At 43.6% G+C, this 18,767-nt stretch overlaps 1 protein-coding gene across 27 annotated transcripts in view; it reads left to right on the top strand.

The window, feature by feature from the left end:
- Positions 1 to 18,767, top strand: part of FNBP1 (formin binding protein 1) — a 93,028-nt gene that overhangs the window by 60,397 nt on the left and 13,864 nt on the right. For 3 of the 27 annotated variants that reach the window (XM_040082913.1, XM_040082910.1, XM_040082911.1), the window contains exons 7-14: positions 1,709 to 1,837; positions 3,489 to 3,635; positions 7,089 to 7,286; positions 8,224 to 8,250; positions 8,636 to 8,818; positions 13,717 to 13,803; positions 16,922 to 16,936; positions 17,087 to 17,122. In XM_040082913.1, the coding sequence (XP_039938847.1) occupies positions 1,709 to 1,837; positions 3,489 to 3,635; positions 7,089 to 7,286; positions 8,224 to 8,250; positions 8,636 to 8,818; positions 13,717 to 13,803; positions 16,922 to 16,936; positions 17,087 to 17,122 (822 nt within the window). The remainder of the gene's footprint in view (positions 1 to 1,708; positions 1,838 to 3,488; positions 3,636 to 7,088; positions 7,287 to 8,223; positions 8,251 to 8,635; positions 8,819 to 13,716; positions 13,804 to 16,921; positions 16,937 to 17,086; positions 17,123 to 18,767) is intronic. The other 24 variants (XM_040082914.1, XM_040082940.1, XM_040082926.1 and 21 more) reach the window with 20 other exon arrangements.

The following is an 18,767-nucleotide window of genomic DNA, read 5'->3' on the forward strand; positions in this document are numbered from 1 at the left end:
GGAGATGAGCGTGAGCCACTCTTACAGCTTTGTTTTCCCGGTAAATTTGTGTTTGTGGCACAAGGATATATTGTTTTCCACTTGCATTCAATGTAGCTGTATGTGAGCGTGGGGATGGTAAAAGTTTAATAAACTTTATAGCACTTGGGCAGGGAAATGATCGATGTGGCTTCTTGGGATTTGATTGCAGGAGGTAAGTTTTCTGGAATTAGGCACTCATCCTTCTCAAGAGTCACTGGACAGTTAAAACTCCTGGGAACAAGCAAAGTCGAAAATGTTTTTTATTGGATTCACTTATTTGATTACAGTCACATTCTTCTCCATTTGATGCTACTGTTTCATCTCCTGTGATGCACTTAGTGCCCAGTATCTCCTCATTCTGCTTGAATTATTTCTGTAGAAAGAATGTGAAGGGGATCTGTGAAATTCCTACAATCGACTGCAGAAGCAATATCTGAATTGAGGTGAAATAAATTATTAGGTGAGATGTGCAAACCTGACAAATGTGGGGGAAGGCTACTTCTTTACAAACTGAGATTTGAAACCTCCTGGCAGAATTTGTTACCTTCCAGTTATGATTACAAAAACGTTCCGTGATCTGGTATTCCATGGATTTATTGTCAGGAAACTATTGTCTGCTTGGAACAGTTCAAAGAATAACCCTGTTCTGAACTGGCTTTAATGGGGGCCCACTTAAAATATGCTGAAATTCTTTGCTGTGTTGTGTCCCACTGAAACACTGTTTTTAAAGCAGCATTTCTCTGCCTTGTCTTAAGGAATTATTCAGAAATTCAGCAGCAGGGGTCCAACCAGGGAGGGAGAGCTTCAGTGTGGGGAAGGCATTGGGAATGTTGGAAGGGAAGAGGAGGAAGAGATGCTGTATGAAGGCCAAAGGCAAGGAAGGAAAAGGCATCTAAACCAAACAGATGGGAGAGGCAGCAAGGGAAGAATATTGGGCAGTGAAACAGATAACAGAAGGCCTTGGGAACAAAACTGTAAGGGGAGGAATGTGAAAACATGGAAGGGTCACTTGGGGACAGATTATTCTAGGGGGAGAAGTGAGATTAATTGCCCAGTGCTCTGCTACGTTGGGTAGTAAAGCAAATCATCTGTGTGGGTAAAAATAGGAAGGGAGGCATCTCAGCTGCTGCTCAGGCTCCTCTTTCCTTGTGGGCTTCGTGCCAGGGCTGTGTGAGGAGCGTGGAGAAAGGGCTCTGCAGGGCACACAGAGTTAGGAGGTTTTATCAGGATTACGTTGGTGAAAATGAAAAACTGTTGGGTATTTTCTCACTTCCCTTTCCCCAGAAATCCCTGCTCACCAACAGGGAAGCAGCTCATTAGAGGAAAGCGTCAGGTGACATCCACCAGGGCATAGGGGAGCAAGAAGTGTGTCCATGGGTGTGCTGGGAACGTGCCTGTCCCGTGGGCAGGTGGAGGGACCAACTTGTTTTGGTGTTTGGGGTGCAGTGCAAGCAGAGGTTGCTCATGGAGTGCCAGATGGTTCATGAAATAGCACTTTGTAGTGCCAGGGAGGAGCAGCAGCACTGTCCACACTGCAGCTTTAAATGCTTCACAAAAGGGGAGTAAACCAAAAGCTGGTGTTCAGAGTCTCACATCCCAGTGTTCCTGCGTAGTAAGGTGAGGAGTACCACAGTGCAAGTGCTTCCCATGTAGCCTAAATTATAAATTTCTTTTGGTATTTCCTCAGGCAAGACAGCAAGCCCAGCTGAGACATCAGATGGCAGAAGACAGCAAAGCTGAATATTCTTCCACCCTACAGAAGTTCAACAGTGAACAGCATGAGCATTACTACACACACATACCAAACATTTTCCAGGTAAGGGTTAATGGCAGGGCTCTAGAGAAACCCATAATCCTGTGACAGGAACTTACTGCACATCACCTCAACTCTATGACCTTGACTTTTACTTTTTGGTGAATTTTTTGGGTCATTCTTAGCAAATGTTACATGGAAACTCCCACCCTGAGAGGTGGTAGGATAAATTATCCCTTTTTCTTAAAACAGATATAAAGGGATCAATAACACACAGGGAAGGTGACGTTGAAGTGTCGTGACAGATGAGGACAGCCTCACAATGGAATCCTGACAATCTTTCTCTGTTCAGCTCCTGTGTCTGTGCAGCTGGGGATGAGGGACAGCATCACTGGCATTGTTGGGGGCAGGAGGCAGCTGGGCATTGCTGCATCTGTAAAATCCAGCAGCCCTTTATAACCTGTGTTCAGATCAGGCTGCTCAGATGTTTAAATGTGCACCACAGTAATTCTGCAGCAGTGAATCCAAAGGGTTTTTGTGTCTTAGGGTGCCCAAGGGCAGGCTGCAGAGGGAGAATAAAAAAGCCATCAGATTGATGATTCTGAGTGAAGATCTGAGTTTGTGCTGCAATGAGTGAATTGAGGTTAATGTAGTAGAACAGAAATTCTAAATGACTGTTCCATTGTGATGGGTCATGAGCATCAGAAGTGGAAAATACAACCTTTTCAAGGGAGGACAAGTCACATGCTTGTCATCAGATGAGAAGTAGCTGCTATCTGCGTGGCAAACACGCACTTTCTTACCCACTGCTGAAACTTGTGAGCTAAATGGACGCCTCCTCTTTTGCCTCATGGTATTTCAAACTGTTCCTGGAATCCAGCAAATACTGGAGCTGATGAGCACTCTGATCTGCAGGTGAGAATGCTGAAGTCCTGCAGTTGTGCCCTCTTCCCTACCAGTGAGCTCCAGGGCTTTCTTTTAAACATTGAAAGAAGTTGTTTAGTAAAGAATTGTTGGTTGTGCATCAGCCAAGGCAAAGGGGATTTTCAAATCGATTCCTCTTGCAGTCCAGTGTGAAACAGGCTGCTCCTGTTCATACCCTTCTGTATCCTGCTGTAATTTGTCATAGTAGAATTATGCCACATTCAGCTTCCCTCTGTGGTAAAGGAGAGGTGCTGGAGCTGAATCACTGAGCAATGAGGACAGTGCACGATGTTTTTATTGAACATGATCAATACATGGTGTACTGTGAACAAAACATGATGTACAGCACTCCCCAAACACCACAAATTACCTTCTAGGGAAAAGAAGGGGAGACATCAAGATCTTTGTTTCCTTAGATTCTACGGTGGAATGGAAATAAGATTGTTCTGAACATGCACAGAAAATGAAAGAATTTGTTGCAGAAATTCTTTTTAAAGCCTTAGGAGCCATCCTTACAAAAGTCTAAAGCTGAGGTTTGACAAATCAGCATTTTTTAACATAAAAAGTTAATTGAAAAATTTCCAGTAACTGTAAAAGAGATTACTTTTAGAATGACATTTGGTGTTTGAGGGAACAGTATCACTTGGTGCCTTCCTGAGAACAGCTGTCCTAGTTTGCTCTTAAAAATACATTTAATCCCTAAGTTTTAAAGTAGTTGATGGGGAGGAAAATTGGGTGAAACTGTGAAGTTAATCTTGGTGTTTGACCTGAGTGAAATGTAATATTTTAGAAAATACAAGAGATGGAGGAAAGAAGAATCGTGAGGATAGGTGAATCCATGAAAACCTTTGCAGAAGTCGACCGCCAGGTGATCCCTATCATTGGGAAGTGTCTGGATGAGATAACGAAGGCTGCAGAGTCAGTGGATCACAAGAATGTAAGTGTTGCATTGTTGGTCGTCATATTTAGTATTGGTCTCACATTTTTGGGGATTGAAATTCTGGGCCCAGGCTCAGCACAAGAGCTTTGCAGTCACAGAACTAAACCAAAGAACAGCTTCTTGTCCCAAGCTGCTTTGTGTGAGGCAGGATGTGTGCTCAGATTATTTCCCAAATCTACTTAATACCCAGAAATGCTTTCCTGTAATACTTTTTAAATTTGGGGGGGGGGGGGGTGTTTGTTTTTTTTTTTTAATTAAGGAATAGTCTCTCATTTTATGAGGATAGTTACTTCTTGAAATATTGCAATTTAAAAGTAGGCATCAGCATGTTATATTGGGCATAATGTCAGATACTTAATCACCAATTCTTATAAAGGTGGTTTCTGTGTCTCATAGTCAGAAAACTGAATGTTTCAAAAATGTCTTCATTCCAGTGAGCTTTACACTAATAAAAATATTTAAAGTATTGGCTACATGAACTATTGCAAAATCTTTCTGTAAAATATTTCTTTGCAGGTTTGAGGTTTGCTGGCAATCTAAATGAGCAAATCTTGAGTTCTGAGCATCATTTTCCGTTGCAGGATGTGAAGAAACCTCTCTGACAGAAAAGCTGATAAAGATTTTGGTTGAGCTTCCTGATGTACAGTGACCACAAGGCCAACTGTGTTTTCTGTTTTGTTTGCAGAATTATCTGCTCCCTTCCTACATGAAGCCTCTGTTCTTGCAGCCTGTCTCATGGATCGCATTAGTGCTTCAAGCACTGACAGCATGTGTCTTGCTGCCTGTTTGAATTTCCCATCCATCTTTTTCACTGGCTTTTCTGAGCTCTTCAGTGCCTGGAGCCATGAACTGGCAGCATAAGCTCGAGGCTGAAGTTTTGAAATTCATCCTCTATTCTCTGTTCAGTCATTGCTCTCACAGAGAGCAGCATGGGAAACTCAGGAATCTGAAAAACACTCTCTGAGTGGGAAAAGGGGGAATTGGGGAGCGATTCCTGTGTTAGAACCTCATACCCTGCTTGAGGTACAGCTTTTGGTGCTGCGTGGTGAAATCATGCTGGGCAGATTCATATCTCAGCCTACACTCTGCCCGAGTCTTCTTAGCAAAACACATGAAACTAAAGCTGGCTGTTTGAATCAGGGTGAATTTTATATTCTCTTGCTCACAAATGAGTCCATGATGGCTCATACACAAGTGTGACATTGGAAAATGATGACTTTGAGCATTGATAACTGAATTTACCAGGGTCTCCTGTAAGCACTCTGCTGACAAAAATGTATTTGACCAAAATAGTTATATCTGAGCAGCTACAAAGGGTTTAGTGTGTTCTCTCTGGAAAGAGTTATGTTCATAAAGAGTTCTTTTTCCCTAAATATCATCAAGGATTTTCTTATCTCTGGAGCAGTAATTTCTAACTGTGTTGATAATAATGAAAGTGCTGGATTAGTTACTAAATGTGCAACTGTGTAAATAAGATTGCTTTATGCCCTCATTGCACTGCATAAAATTCCTGTTAACGCCAATAGAAACTGCCTGGACTTAGCAGGGAATGCTGGTTTGCTGTTACTGTGTTTCTAAGGCAGTTTTAAATATGTTTTTTTTTCCATTTCCCTTTTCTAACCACTTGAACAACACAAAGGTCGTGTGGCAAGCGTGAGCTGTGGTGGCTGCCAGGTGAACCTGTGCAGAACCTGATTCAGAGGTCTCTAGCAGAAGATAAAATTAATTTTTTATGGGCTTGGAGTTCCTGTTATGACATTATCTCTGTGATATATGGAGCATGCTGGTTATTTTTAGCTCCATTGTAGTGGAATGATGTTTTGAATAAATGGAAGGAACACTGCAAAATTCAGAGAGGAAAAAGTGACAAGCTCCATGCACAGGATAGAATACCAGAATAACGTAACGTAGTGTAATCTCTTCGAATCAGAGATGGTTTGGGTGGGAAGGGACCTTAAAGCCCATCCAGTTCCACCCCCTGCCGTGGGCAGGGACACCTTCCACCATCCCAGGCTGCTCCAAGCCCTGTCCAGCCTGGCCTGCAACACTTCCAAGGATGGGGCATCTGCAGACTCCAGGCTCTTGTAAATAGTCTCTCTCCATCTTTCCTCTCGGCTCCCCTTAGGGTGCTGGAATGCAGCAGCTCAGTCACCCCAAAGCCTTCCCTTTTCCAGGCTGAACAATCCCAATTATCTCAGCTTTTCCCACTCTTTCCCCCTCTTCTCTAATCCTTCATCATCTTGCTTTCATGTCTATCATTAGAAATGTCTTCAAGTTTAGATCTCAGGAAGTTTTAGTGCCAAGCAAGGATGGGATAATGGAAAGTGTTGTTCTACCTCCCTAAAACTCATGTCGGAATTTCATGGCACCACCTGATAGACTGAGGATCTTAAATCCATGTGGATCTTCACAATCCCATGAAGACTTTTGCAAAGCTTTCCCTGTTTCTGTTTTCCTCAATGGAGCCTGGCCTTTGGATATGTTGATATCCCAGCAGGTTTCTCCTGAGCAGCATTTTACCTACAGCCATTCACAGAACCTGTGAAATGCCCTCAAAGCAGAAAGTTGTTCTTATGTAACAGGGCAGTGATGCTCTTCTCTAGAGAATAATAAGGTATTTGTGTGCCAAGGCACAGTCTCTGGTGATCTTGGAATACAGCTGTTAGAGTATAACATAATCTCTCTTCCCAAGTAGATAAGAAGTCTATTAGTGTACTTTTTCCTGAGTCCATTAGATTTAATTGCATTTGGCAAGCTGAGGTCTGAATTTGATCTTATGTATAATTAATTTTGTTTGCAGACTTAAGTAGGAAAAGTGCTATGGATTTGTTTGGCTTTGATTTATTTTTTTCTTTTCCCTCTGTCTAAAACAAAAGAGCAAAGCCATTGTAAACAGGCTACAACCAGTTTGTGGCTGACTTGGATCCCTCCTAGCAGTGCCAAAAGGGAATGTGGCTTCAGTGGCTCCCACACCGGGGCACGGGGCTGCTGGTGTGACCTTGGACTGCTCAGACGTTGGGTAAAGCTCATGAAACATTTACAGCCACTTACTGTCACTAAATTCACAACCAACTTGTTGACTTGTGGCAGAGTGATCACACGAGAGCTCTGTTTTATAGGAGTATTTATTGGGATTTTCCTCTGATTTGCTAACAGCTGTATTCCCAGCAAATCTGTACCTTAAATCTTTTTTATGAATCACTTATTGCAGTGGGATTTACTTTTCTAGTCAGTAAAGTTCATGAGCTCTTGCTCTCTTTCAGCAGAAGGTGGAGAGACTTGTACTGATCCTGGGCTCTGGAAGGGAGCTCATCCCCAGGAATGAGCCTGGTCCCTCCCAGGGCTGGTCCCACACAGACCAACTTTCTTGTTCTGCCTTGATGTGGCACCAGTTTGATGCCAGGCCTCACCTGAGATGTTTACACCTGTGTTGGATCTGTCCCGTTCCAGGATTCCCAGATGGTAATAGAAGCCTTTAAATCAGGGTTTGAGCCCCCAGGAGACATCGACTTTGAGGATTTCACGCAGCCCATGAAGAGGACGGTGTCTGAATCCAGCCTTTCCAACTCCAGAGGGGATGGGAAGTCAGAGCCCAAGTTCGGTAGCAAATCCAAGGGCAAGTTATGGCCATTCATCAAGAAAAATAAGGTACTGATTTGCAAACTCGAGCTTGGTGCTAGTGTGTGTTTTGTCAATAACCTGTGTCTTGTCTAGTAATCTTGGCAAGTTCAGTTTTTTTAAAAGAGAATTTTAGATTCAGAAAGTTAATAACTGATGTCTTAATATGGTGTTTTGCTGTAGTCTTTGGTTACTTAAGTTTCTTTATAACTTTAATTTTTTTTTCTTGTATAATTTCATTAATTATGTTGCAATTTTTAAATTAATTTAACTTAAGTTGTCACGTCTCTGCCATGGTCCATTTCTGTTCCTAACTCAGAGAAGGAGTTGTTAACCACTTACCTAGTGCCATGTGTGCCAACTAACATTGTTTCCTGTGGGAGGCTTCACTGTGCCGTCACTGTTTTGACACTCAAACTCTCCTTGGCTTTCCATTTGCGTTGTCTTTCCAGTCTGTGCCCTGGGGTCAGCAGGTGGGTGGCTGGGAACAGGGAATTGCTGGGATTCACTCTGAAGCACAACTAATGGAGCGTGACTAACTGAGCGGTTGACTGTTTAAGAGACCATATTAACTTATGTACCCATTAAACCTTTTTCATTCCACTGTCATACTTTACACCATAATGCATGGCAGCATTTATCCGGGGTTCCCAGGACGTGTCAGGGGGACTGGACTCAATCAGCTTTCAGTAACACTGATGGAAGCCCAGAACAGCTTTGGTTTTTTGACCTCACTCTTGCTCTGACAACCTAAATGTGAGTTTTTAAAATCTCCCTGTTCACAAGGGGTCATTGCTGTAGTGCTGCTGTGAGAGAGGACTCGCTGTCTGGTGCTTCCATCAGTGTAGCCAGAATAAAAACACGACCAGGACTAACTCCTGAGCAAATTCATAGAATGATCTGTACAAGTGTGATGCACTGAGGTATGATTTGGAAGCAGGAAGGAATGTGGTTTGTTGTTTTCCAGATAATAGAAACGCTACTGGGCACTAAGGTACCTTCCTTATCTGATCCATTTAAATTCAGGTATTTGAAAGCTCTATCCATATGCATTATTCCGAGCTGTCCACAGAGCAGAACAGGGCAATTTATGGGGATAGCGCTGCATGGAAGAGTCTGCATGAGCTTCCTTCAAATTACTTTTGTGTTACTCTTCTGTTGCATCACTTACTAATACTTTCATTTATCACAAGTCTTCATTTAACACGACTCTTAACTACAGCTTTCTCCCCTCTTTTGAACCATGGCCTTTAATATTTAATTATTTAATTGGTTTTTTCTCTGGATTTCAAATATTGGTTTTGATGCTTATTTTCGTTTTGTGTTTTATCTTTTTATTTTGGTTTTTATTCTGTCACTTCTCCATCTCTTATACGTAGCTTATGTCCCTTTTAACATCCCCCCATCAGCCCCCTCCTCCTCCCCCTGCCTCTGCCTCACCCTCTGCTGTTCCCAACGGCCCCCAGTCTCCCAAGCAGCAAAAGGAACCCCTCTCCCATCGCTTCAACGAGTTCATGACCTCCAAACCCAAAATCCACTGCTTCAGGAGCCTAAAGCGCGGGGTAAGTTCTCCTCTGGATACCTCTCTCTCTCTCTCTCTCTCTCTTTCTTTTCTTTCTTGCGCTTTTATTGCATGTTCTGTTACGTAAAAACTTTTGTTTTGTGAACGGTTCCATTGTGTTTTATCATAACATGCAGACAAATCCAAGGGTTCCCAACTTATAAAGCCATTTGTAGTCAAAACCCCCACAGTGAAACCACAAAAAGTACAGTTGCTGATGGAAATTACCCATCTGGGTGTCCTGGGAGAGGAGGGGTTGGACAATTTATGGAAGGAGGAGCTGAACATGGAGTAATTCTCATGTAAGAAGTCAGTCTTTAGTTTTTCCTCTCTGCAGGTTGGGCTCAGCTCAATGTCTGTGTCAGAAGGAGAAGAGTAAACTAGGAGGGATTTAGGAGATAATAGCTGTGATTTCAGCTGGTACAGGTTCAGTCTGGAGTGATGTGACATTGCCACTGGAGCAGTGGGAACTTCTGTTCCAGTCACTGGGCCTCAGCTCGTGGCTCACGTGCTGCAGTGTTACTTGGTGTAGTAACTCTGAGTCTTGACATAAGAAGCTGGTGAGATGCGGAAGAGGAACTGAATCTGGGTGGTGACAAAGTCTTCCCATGGTCCGTGTGTGCTTTAAGCCAGGGCTGCCAGGTCGGGGGAACCTGGGACACAACTCTCAGTGCCACGGTGCACAGTTTAAAATTATATTCTGTGTGCAAAACCTTTATTGGTTCAGTGTGCAAGCTCCAAATGACAGAGGAGAGGTTCTGAGGGAGCAGGATTTGGGATTCCCCTGCCAGCACCTGCAGTGCAGTGTTTTAGTGCTGGTCCAGGCATTGTATAGTGGAAAGATGCTGAAAGCCTCTGTGGCCGATTTGGGGATTCACCTGGGTTTAGGTCACGCTGCACCAACACTCTGTGACACACCACCACTGTTCCAAGCTCAGGGTCCCTGTCTCCCTTGCTGCTGATAAAGAAGGAAATATGGCCTGAGGTTTTCCAGGTCAGCTGCTGTTCCTGTTGCTGACAGCAGCTGTGGTTATATTCATAGACCAGTGATGACGTGTTTGCGTGGAATTAAATCTTCTCATTGGTGGTCTTCATAAGCAGTAAATAAAATGTCAGGTCCCTGAGATAAAATTTGCTATTTTTCAAATAAAAACAAGACTTTATCTTCCCCAAAACTACTACATGGCATGGTTGTACAGAAAATTTGCTGGCACAGCATGGCTTTGCCTCCTAGGTTAAAGTCCTTAGAATTATTTTCTTCTGTAAAAATTACAGGAAGGAGAAAAAAGTGTTCAGTATTTTAGAAGTTTTTTAGAGCAGACAGTAACAGTGAGGAAGTGACTACTTAAAAAAGCCCAAATTCTGCTGCAGGCACTCATTTAGGATGAGGACTGGATCTGTATAAAAGCAGAGATGATTTCCATGGGGAACTTCAGTGGCTGGTAACAAAGAACTGAGAACAGTGCTGTAAACAATGCACTGTCTCATCTGGTTACAGAGAGAACAGTTAAAAATAAAGATATTTTGAACAGTTTCAGTTCTTTGCTAGGAAATTTCCATTTAATGGGACACTCAGAACACAAAAAAATCCCATTTCTTCCCATCCCTGTTTCACTGGGGAAGTGGGAAGTTTCTAAGCTGTCCAAAGGCAGGTTCTGTACACGGCCCTCCTTTCCTCAGTTGCACTTTGGCTCAGAGCATCTTTTCTCAGTGGTTTTCCCAGGTGGAGACAGACTTTCAGTTCTGCCTGTGCAGCAGCAGAGCTGAGGATGTGCTGGGTGGTGGCAGCTGGAGCCTTCCTTGTCCTGGGCAGTGCTGGGTCACGTTGGGGTGAAGGCACTGCTGGAGGTCAGGGGGTGTGCTGCATTCTAATGCTCCATGGAGGCATTCAGAGAACAGAATGTTGAAAACACTGCTGGGCAGTGTTTCCTGCTCGACATAAAAATCCTGGTTTGCAGTTCCATGGGCACTTCACCAGTTTGTATTTCAGATGTACAAATCCCTCTTGACTGATTGCTTGGCCATGTAAGCAATTATAACTAATTGCTTTTAATAGTTCCTGAAGCAAGGCCATTGTTTTATATATTAATTATCTAAGAAATCCAAGAACACCTTAAGAATTCTGCATGTCATATTGTTTTAAGTGCTTTGTGTGAAAGGCAAAGTAATGAGAACAACGTCCTATAGTCTTCTCTGGAATCCCTGAAATTTCTGCTGACACATTCATTGAGAATGTGCAAGGAAGGGCTATTGCTAAATCTCCATTAAAACCTTTCACTGTGTTCTTTTGCTATTTCATTTCCTTCCCCTGTCAGCTACCAGGATGTTGATATGTAAATACTTTTCCTGCCTGACTCATCCTGAGGATTTGGAGTCCAGTGTTCAGATCATCATCTCTTATCCCAGAGGGATGAATTCAGGCCCCTTGGATCTTCCAGAGACGTAGAGGAGGAGAGGCTGCAAACCTCTGGCAGCTTGCTCTCTGTCTCATTTGGAGACTTGTCAAATCCACATTTTGTAGCTCTTTGGTGATTTGTATTTTACAAATGGTCAGACCAAGAGATCACCAAAGTGCCTTATGAGCTTCAAACATCGTATCATTCTAACCAGGGAAAAAGAAAATCAAGAACCACACAGAAATACTTTAAATTTATCAGGTGAAAAATGAGTGCTTGTTATTTGTTTCAGTTGATATGACCCAGGTATATTAGGTACAACTAGACAATACTGTTAGCTCTGCTTTAATATTATTAAGTTTAGTAAGGTTTCCTTTATTCAGGTTTTTTCCATTCCCCTGCAAAATCCAGAAAATCTCAATTTTTCTCAGGAGCATGAGCATTCATGTCAGGAATATTGGACTGTGATGTTCCCAGAGGAATGAGGAGGATGTAAGGTGGAACTCTCCTCTGCACAGAGGAACATTTGACCTCTACGTCAGATAATCAACTTTTTGGAAGGTCGTGCAGGGACCAGCAGGGCACACAGTGTAACAGGAGTTTGGATTCTGGATCATTTCATTTGCTCTGAATTGTCTCTGCCCTGCTGGGTTTGTTCCTTGGCAGAATTCCACTCCAGACACCTTCAGTGAAGGTGCCCATAAGGCTCTTTAAATCTGATTTTAGAGTATTCAGCCAAATTTGCCAAGCAGGTGCTTCCTGGATTTCTTGATAACCTGAGCTCTCAAATCCTACAAAGCCAGGGAAAAAAAGTTCACTTCAGAAAAAAATGGGATCACACTCCTTTTTTGCACTGTCTTAAGGAAAAAGGAAAAGTTTGACACGAGCAAGTCCTGAGATTGAGCAGCAGGAACTGCACATTGTAATTGATCCTTGGAACACAACACGTGAATGGATTCCCATACAACTCCTCCATGAAATCTCTGAGATCAGAACATGTCTGGAGAGGGAGTGTGTTTTAGCAATTTCCTGTTAAAATTTGGGTTTAGCGTCTCAGGTCGCATTTGGCCAAATCACTGGCGATTGTTAAAACAAATTATATAATTAGCTATGATATGTTCTGTGCCCAGTCTGGTTTTAATTTTGCTTCCAAACCAAAAATCCAATGAATCTTGTTTTCATGGAAGGAAACGCATGCCTGAACAACTCACAACAGATGCAAGGTTAATGTGGAGGAGCTGATACTAGTATCAGTGGTCACTGCCAATATGAAATCCTAGTCTGTTTAAAAAACAAAACAAAAAAATTAAAATATTTAGGTGCTGACTCTTGTCAGTGTATATGGTTTTCTAATCACATTTTTGTATTTTCCCCAGATTTTTTTTCTTCTAACCCCAACAACGGAAATGTCCATTATAGAGAATACCATAAAAGTGTTAGAGCACTTATTAGATCAGAAGTAGGAGAAGGGGAAAAAAACTGTCATACATTTTTTGTGTTTCTTCTAGTAGCTGATTTAAAAGACACTATGAAATTAGCACAGCACTTCAAATCAACTTCATCTCTTTAGGGAAGTTAAAGCCAGAAGAGCACAAAGAATGAGGAACCAGTTACATAACTTATAATTTCATTTATGCTTGCTCTGCTTTTTCTAATTCCATTTTGAGGACAAAGGAAACTCGTTATTCTTCTGGTTGGTTCTAATTTTGTGTTCTTTAGTTTTATTGCTGCAGCGGCAATAACATCAGCACCGTTTTTTTAAAAAGAGCAATCCTCCAAACTAACAACATCCAGGGGTAGAACTTACACCTTCGAATGGCTCCGTGTGTGCACTTGGCTTTCCTCCCTCTCCCCAGAGCCTGGAAGTGACCGAGCAGGGAGGATGGTCTGGGAGCTGGGGCAGACATTACTGCCGGTATCCAAGTTCCATAAAGCACACGGAGGAAATTTTGTGGTTTCCTTTCTAGTGGAAGTTGTTGACTTCATTACGATGTGATTTTATTTCCATCGCACCCGTTGCTGTTGTCCCTCCCCGCCCGTCTCCTCTGACGCTCTGTGCGCTCCTGTCCCTCGACTCCGAGCTCGGAATCTGCCCCATGATCAGTGCTTTGTTGTTCTGTGAGCATGCAGAGACGGCAAGCAAACCTCCCCTGTCCATCCTGCTCCGTCCCCTGCCCTGGGAACACTTGCTGTTCCAACTTAAGTGTCTCTCTCTGTGCCAAGACCGGGACTTTTCGGCGGGTGGGGTCGTTAAATCCATGGCTTGTTCTAGCACCGGCAGAGATGTTTTCTGACCTTGGTATTTCAACAAGCATTTAAAAATACCATGTTTTCTGATCTCTCTGAGCATGCTGAACTCCTGACATCCACCAGGAGGTTCCCACTCTGCACTTTGAGGGCAGTTAAACACCAAGCTGTCTTTTGCTGTAGAAGCAGCGAACGCAGAGGTGCCGCGCTCGTCCCCGCTGTAACCAATGTGTGTTTTCTCTTGCTGACTCACCAGCAGACACAGTCTTTGTATATTCACAAAGAACTCATGAAGAGGACTTTAGGGACACCCACGTGTGCCGTTGAGGCTAGGGAATATGTTGTAAGTCTGAGTATGGTGTGATCAGCCCATACTGTTGCTACACAGTCGCTAACCCCACTTACAACGCCGGCCCCAGTGTGCTGTGGGAATGTGCTTTGTCAAAGAGCCGAGGAAAATTGGGTGGGAGGCAAGTGGCAGCTTACGGTGTGGTGTGCAGGAAAGATAACGTCTGCTAGTCCTGGAAATGCTGAAATTGGCACAGGTAAAAGTAGCCGGACCTGTGAAATTCAAAGCGTTGCAAACAGGTTCTGCACGTTTATATTAAATTATTTAATGAATGCAGTCTTGAGCATCACGAGCCCTGGTGGACAGGAATTCTGTGCCTTGGTTGTGGAGCCATTCCCCAGAGCCTTTGGAAGCTTCTGTGAGCTGTCTATAATGATGATAGTTCATGGAATCAAGATCTGTGACCTCTGAATCTGCTACTCGGACAAAGCAGAGTATGGGGAGATTGTTACAGGGCCGCTAAAAAACAAAAAACAAAGGAAAGAAAAGAAAATTACCTCTTGTATGTATGTATGGAAGTCCAGTGATTTATTTCAACCCTGTTTTCTGTAAGTGAGGTTAGTGGCCGTGACTGTCCAATAACACATGGACCTGCTGGCTTTCATGCTCTCTCATGTGTTATTGAAGCTTGTGGCTCTTAGAGTCTTCATTTTTTTCCTTGCAAGACTAAGCTAGGCTCTGTTTAAATTGACAGCTTGAAACGCATTTGCTCATTTCAAGGAAATGTAACTTATTTGATCATTCAGGGAGAAAATGTCTTTGTTCTCCCAGGACCTTTGAGCAAGTTTCTGGCTGTGAAAACCCAATAGAATGGGCAAAAGTAGTTACGTAGTGTTTAATGCAGATTTATTTTCGATCTGCTTCTATTTGTTTATAGAAACTGAATCACTGTCACGTAAAATTACCAATAAATTTCAGAAGTGGAAAACTGTGAATATGACTTATTTCAGCATTTCATTGTTTCCAGCCTATGAACTGCTTCGTTTATACTGGTTATAACAATCCCTGATGTACTATTTGGAAATGCTATTAATAAGTTCTCTATTTTTGTCACACTTTAACAGCAAAAGAATTGGGCATACAGTGTCTGTAATCCCTTTCAAATTTGCTGAATTTGCAGCAAAAGAATAGCCTTGATGCAGCTGATTCTCCGCAGTATTTAGTGCCTTTAGAGTGAGTAGTGTTTAGCCACTAGCGCATGTAGCATACATTTGTGCCTTTTTAGAGTGCTTCATAGGTAAATATCTATTCTGCACCATGAGTCTTGTCTGTATCTATGTACAAGAATCTCGGTTTGTGCTGATCATGTCTATGCTAAAGTTCACAGGAGCGCTAAAGCAATGATGCAAACACAAGCTGCCTACGCTGAATTTCTTCAGACCATCCTTTCTCCTTCTCTGATTACTCTCTCCAATGGATTGGTTTTGTTTGCTTTTATTTTTTTTTTTAATGGCCTCTTTAGCTCAGAGGGTGAATTTCTTCATGGCAGTGTGATTATTGTCATGTGTTTGTTCCCTAATGGACTGGACTGCAGAGGGAAGTGTCACTGCTGCCTTGTCACTGAACGATCAGTTCACATGCAGCATTTCACTATTATTTCAAGACCATTTATTTTCCTTGAATGGCTGGCATGTGTTGCTGTACAAATCCTGGTAACTGATAGGAATTGTTATTTTGGGGTGAGGAAAAAAAAATAGGGGGGGAAAAAGAAGTGTATTTCTTAAATCAGCTGCCCACAAGAGGTGTGGAGCCTTTATTTTAAATCCAGTGCTAATGAACAGTGGTTTTACTAAAACTGGACATCTGTTTGAGAACACCATTGCTAGGAGCTGTTGGTGTGACAGAGAACTTGAATGGAAAGGGATTCCCAAGTCTGGCAGCACAAATCCTTGCCTGGAGAGAGGCGTTTTCCAGCTTTTACCTTTCTGCTGTTGTTAACATGGAGCGTGTGCCTTTGTGCACCTCCAGTTGGTTGTGTAGCTGGAGCATTTCACAACTGTCCCCGAGAGCTGGCAGGGCAGCTCAGTGCCCTTTGCTGGAGGAGGAGGCTGGGTGGAGTCGAGATTCTCCTTTTCTATCTGGCTTCAGATCTCGAGCAGCAGCTCACTGGTGCTTGGCACAGAACTGAGCACTCTTAGTCCCCCTCTCTCTTGGGAATCCTCCTGAACTGCAGCTGCTTTGGGATTTTGCAACGCTGGAAGAGGCTTTGGGAATTTTGGTGCTCGGGTGGCCGGGCACAGCTGCTCACCTGGGAGTTTGTGGGGCACCTGCCCAGAGCTGTGTGTGCGGGTGAGGCAGGGCAGAGACGCCGCTCCGTGGGCACACGCTGCTTTCAGCCTTGCTTTCCCAGAGTAACTAAAAGATAATATTTGGGCTCTGTCCCAGGAAATTTGGTAAACTCTGAAGAATTAGATCATGTATATCATTTAAGGAGGTTGAATAACGTCTTACCATGCTGTCATAGAACCAAGTTGGTGTCAAGAGAATAGATATTTTTTTCCTCCTCCTTGGGCCTGACCTTGTGTGACTATGGCCAAAGTACGTTTGAGTCTGAGTATTCGGTTTTGAATTGTTCAAGAATGTGAAATGGCTTTCTGTGCCTGCCTGGGCAGCACTCTGCAGTCCACAGGGACGGTCCAGGGGTGTTGTCCTTTGGCTGTAGCAGAGAAGCAGGCATTCCCTGGAGCTCCCATGGTGCTGGGTGCTGCTGGAGCCGCTCCTCACCTCTCCACTGGGGTTTGGCTCAGGGGTTGCCCCCCAAAGCCCTGCCATGAAGTGGCTGATGCATTTCAGCACATTTTTGATCTAAAGCTGGGAGTTTTTCCCGCCTCAGTGCTGTTGTTGTAGCTGCTGTCACTCAGTCCAGGCCTGATTTCACCCGTGCCCAGGTCCAGCTCTTCCCATTCCCGTTTCTGGCCAGGTCGTGGCAGCTGCCCAAGCTCATCTTGTGAACTTTTGCACAGATCTGTTAGTGTGACCCATTTTGCCTTCCAACAGCAAGGGGATTGTGTCATTTTATTGTAACATCAGCTTGAAAAAGTTCCTCTTCTACTGATGCACTGTTGTTTTTTCTCTCTCCCCCCACCCTGTATCTCTCCAATTTTACATGAAGCTTTCTCTCAAGCTGGTAAGCACATTTACAGCATGCCTGTCCTGTGTTTTAATCACAATTTCCTGTGTGTGTTTTAATGTGCACTGTGCCACACGTGACATGACACTGAAATTAACTGTTAAATTTGTTTCTTCTTTGTGTTTGCTTTTTTTTGACATTTATCAGATAAATCTGAATACACAGGTCTGGAGTCTAATAGAGGTGATCAGAATTAAGTCTTCTAATAAGCTGCTAAAAAATTAACTCTAATACATAGTTTAGTTTTCACTTTTATAATCTAGGGCTATGAAAATGTAGAGAAACAGTATTGAGTAAATCTGCTACTGTATAAGTATACATTAAAACCTTAAAAGAAGGGATAAAAAAATAAAAATAAAGGTGTCTGTGCTTGCTGGACTTTTTCCAGAGAGCCATGCATGTCTTTCTGTGTAAAGTAGCTGCAAAGTTTGCTTTCCATGTCCAGTATTGCTGGAAATCAGCACCATTATCACCTACATTTTACAGCCCTATGTAGTCCTTCAGAATAACCAATAATGACATTAATTAAAATTCTGTAAACCTTAACCAACAAGGTTAACTCAACCTGATTTGAATTTGAAAATTCAGAGACATGCGTATGTGTGAATCCTAAATTCCATCTTGGATGCAGCTGGGAAGGTTGCTTGAACTATGGTAAGATAAAGATGTTACTGAGCTGGAAAGGCAAGGGGGGAACAGACCTGGGAAAGCTAATTATGTGCTGAACTCCATGCACGAGGTTCTGTTTTGCTTGAGACTCTCCACACCTTGCTGTGTCCCTGACAGCTTGTGCACATTCCTCTGGCCCTGGAGAGCCCCTCAGCAGGAGAATGTGCCTGCTTTGCTGCCCCACCCTGAGCAAACACGCGAGAGCCACAGCCGGTGATGGCATCTGGGACCTCAGAGGATCCATGGGGGCACCTAAACTGTGATAGCTTCCAAGTTCTCCTGTTCTCACCAGTTTGGGTGCTCTTTCCCTTCCCTGGGAGGGTGGGCAGGTCCTGGCACAGGGTGCCCAGAGAAGCTGTGGCTGCTCCTGGATCCCTGGAAGTGCCCAAGGCCAGGCTGGATGGGGCTTGGAGCAGCCTGGGGTTGTGGAAGGTGTCCTTGCCCATGGCAGGGGGTTGGAACAAGATGAGCTTTAAGATCCCCTCCAACACAAACCATTCTGTGCTTCTCCATATACCTCGGACACATCGTGGGCCTCTTCTGCTCATGGCAGCTCAGCCAGAGAAATGTGGGCCACCGGGGCTGTCTGGAGCACCTCTGGTGGTTTTGGGTCCTGCTCTGACAGCACAGTGACTCTCTTGGGCTCCTTTAGCAAGGTTGCTTCTCACTGAAGACCTGTGGTAGGTCTGAGGAATGATTGGAGTGCCCGGAATATGTGCAAAGCTTCTTTTGGCCATTGCCAAGCCACTGTTCTGGGAGTCCAATGCATTTATACCGGAGTTCCACTCATTTTCTTGGTCACAGTGCTAGTGTGCTGTGTAGCTGAGTTAAGCTTTTGTATGTAGGAATAAATCCTCCAAAAATGGCTGACATTGCCTTTCCCTGGGAATTGCAGAAATTAGATGCGCGAGGAGGGCTGAGACCCATCTTCACCTCAGATGGAGAAAAGCAGCTTTTTGTAATCTCCTCTTGGATCCTCACTATGCCAGAGCCAAAACTGGGCCTGGAAAAGCTCATGCTCTCCTCACATGTAGCTTCAGCACAGAAACCAGTCCTAACACAACCTCTGTTTCCACAGTCCTTAATCTTGGGACAATTTGAATCTTAAATCTGATTACCTTTCTGCAAGGAGACCTTGTGAGCAGCACATCAGAAATAG

Source organism: Hirundo rustica, chromosome 20 (assembly GCF_015227805.2).
Source record: "Hirundo rustica isolate bHirRus1 chromosome 20, bHirRus1.pri.v3, whole genome shotgun sequence".
NCBI lineage: Eukaryota > Metazoa > Chordata > Aves > Passeriformes > Hirundinidae > Hirundo > Hirundo rustica.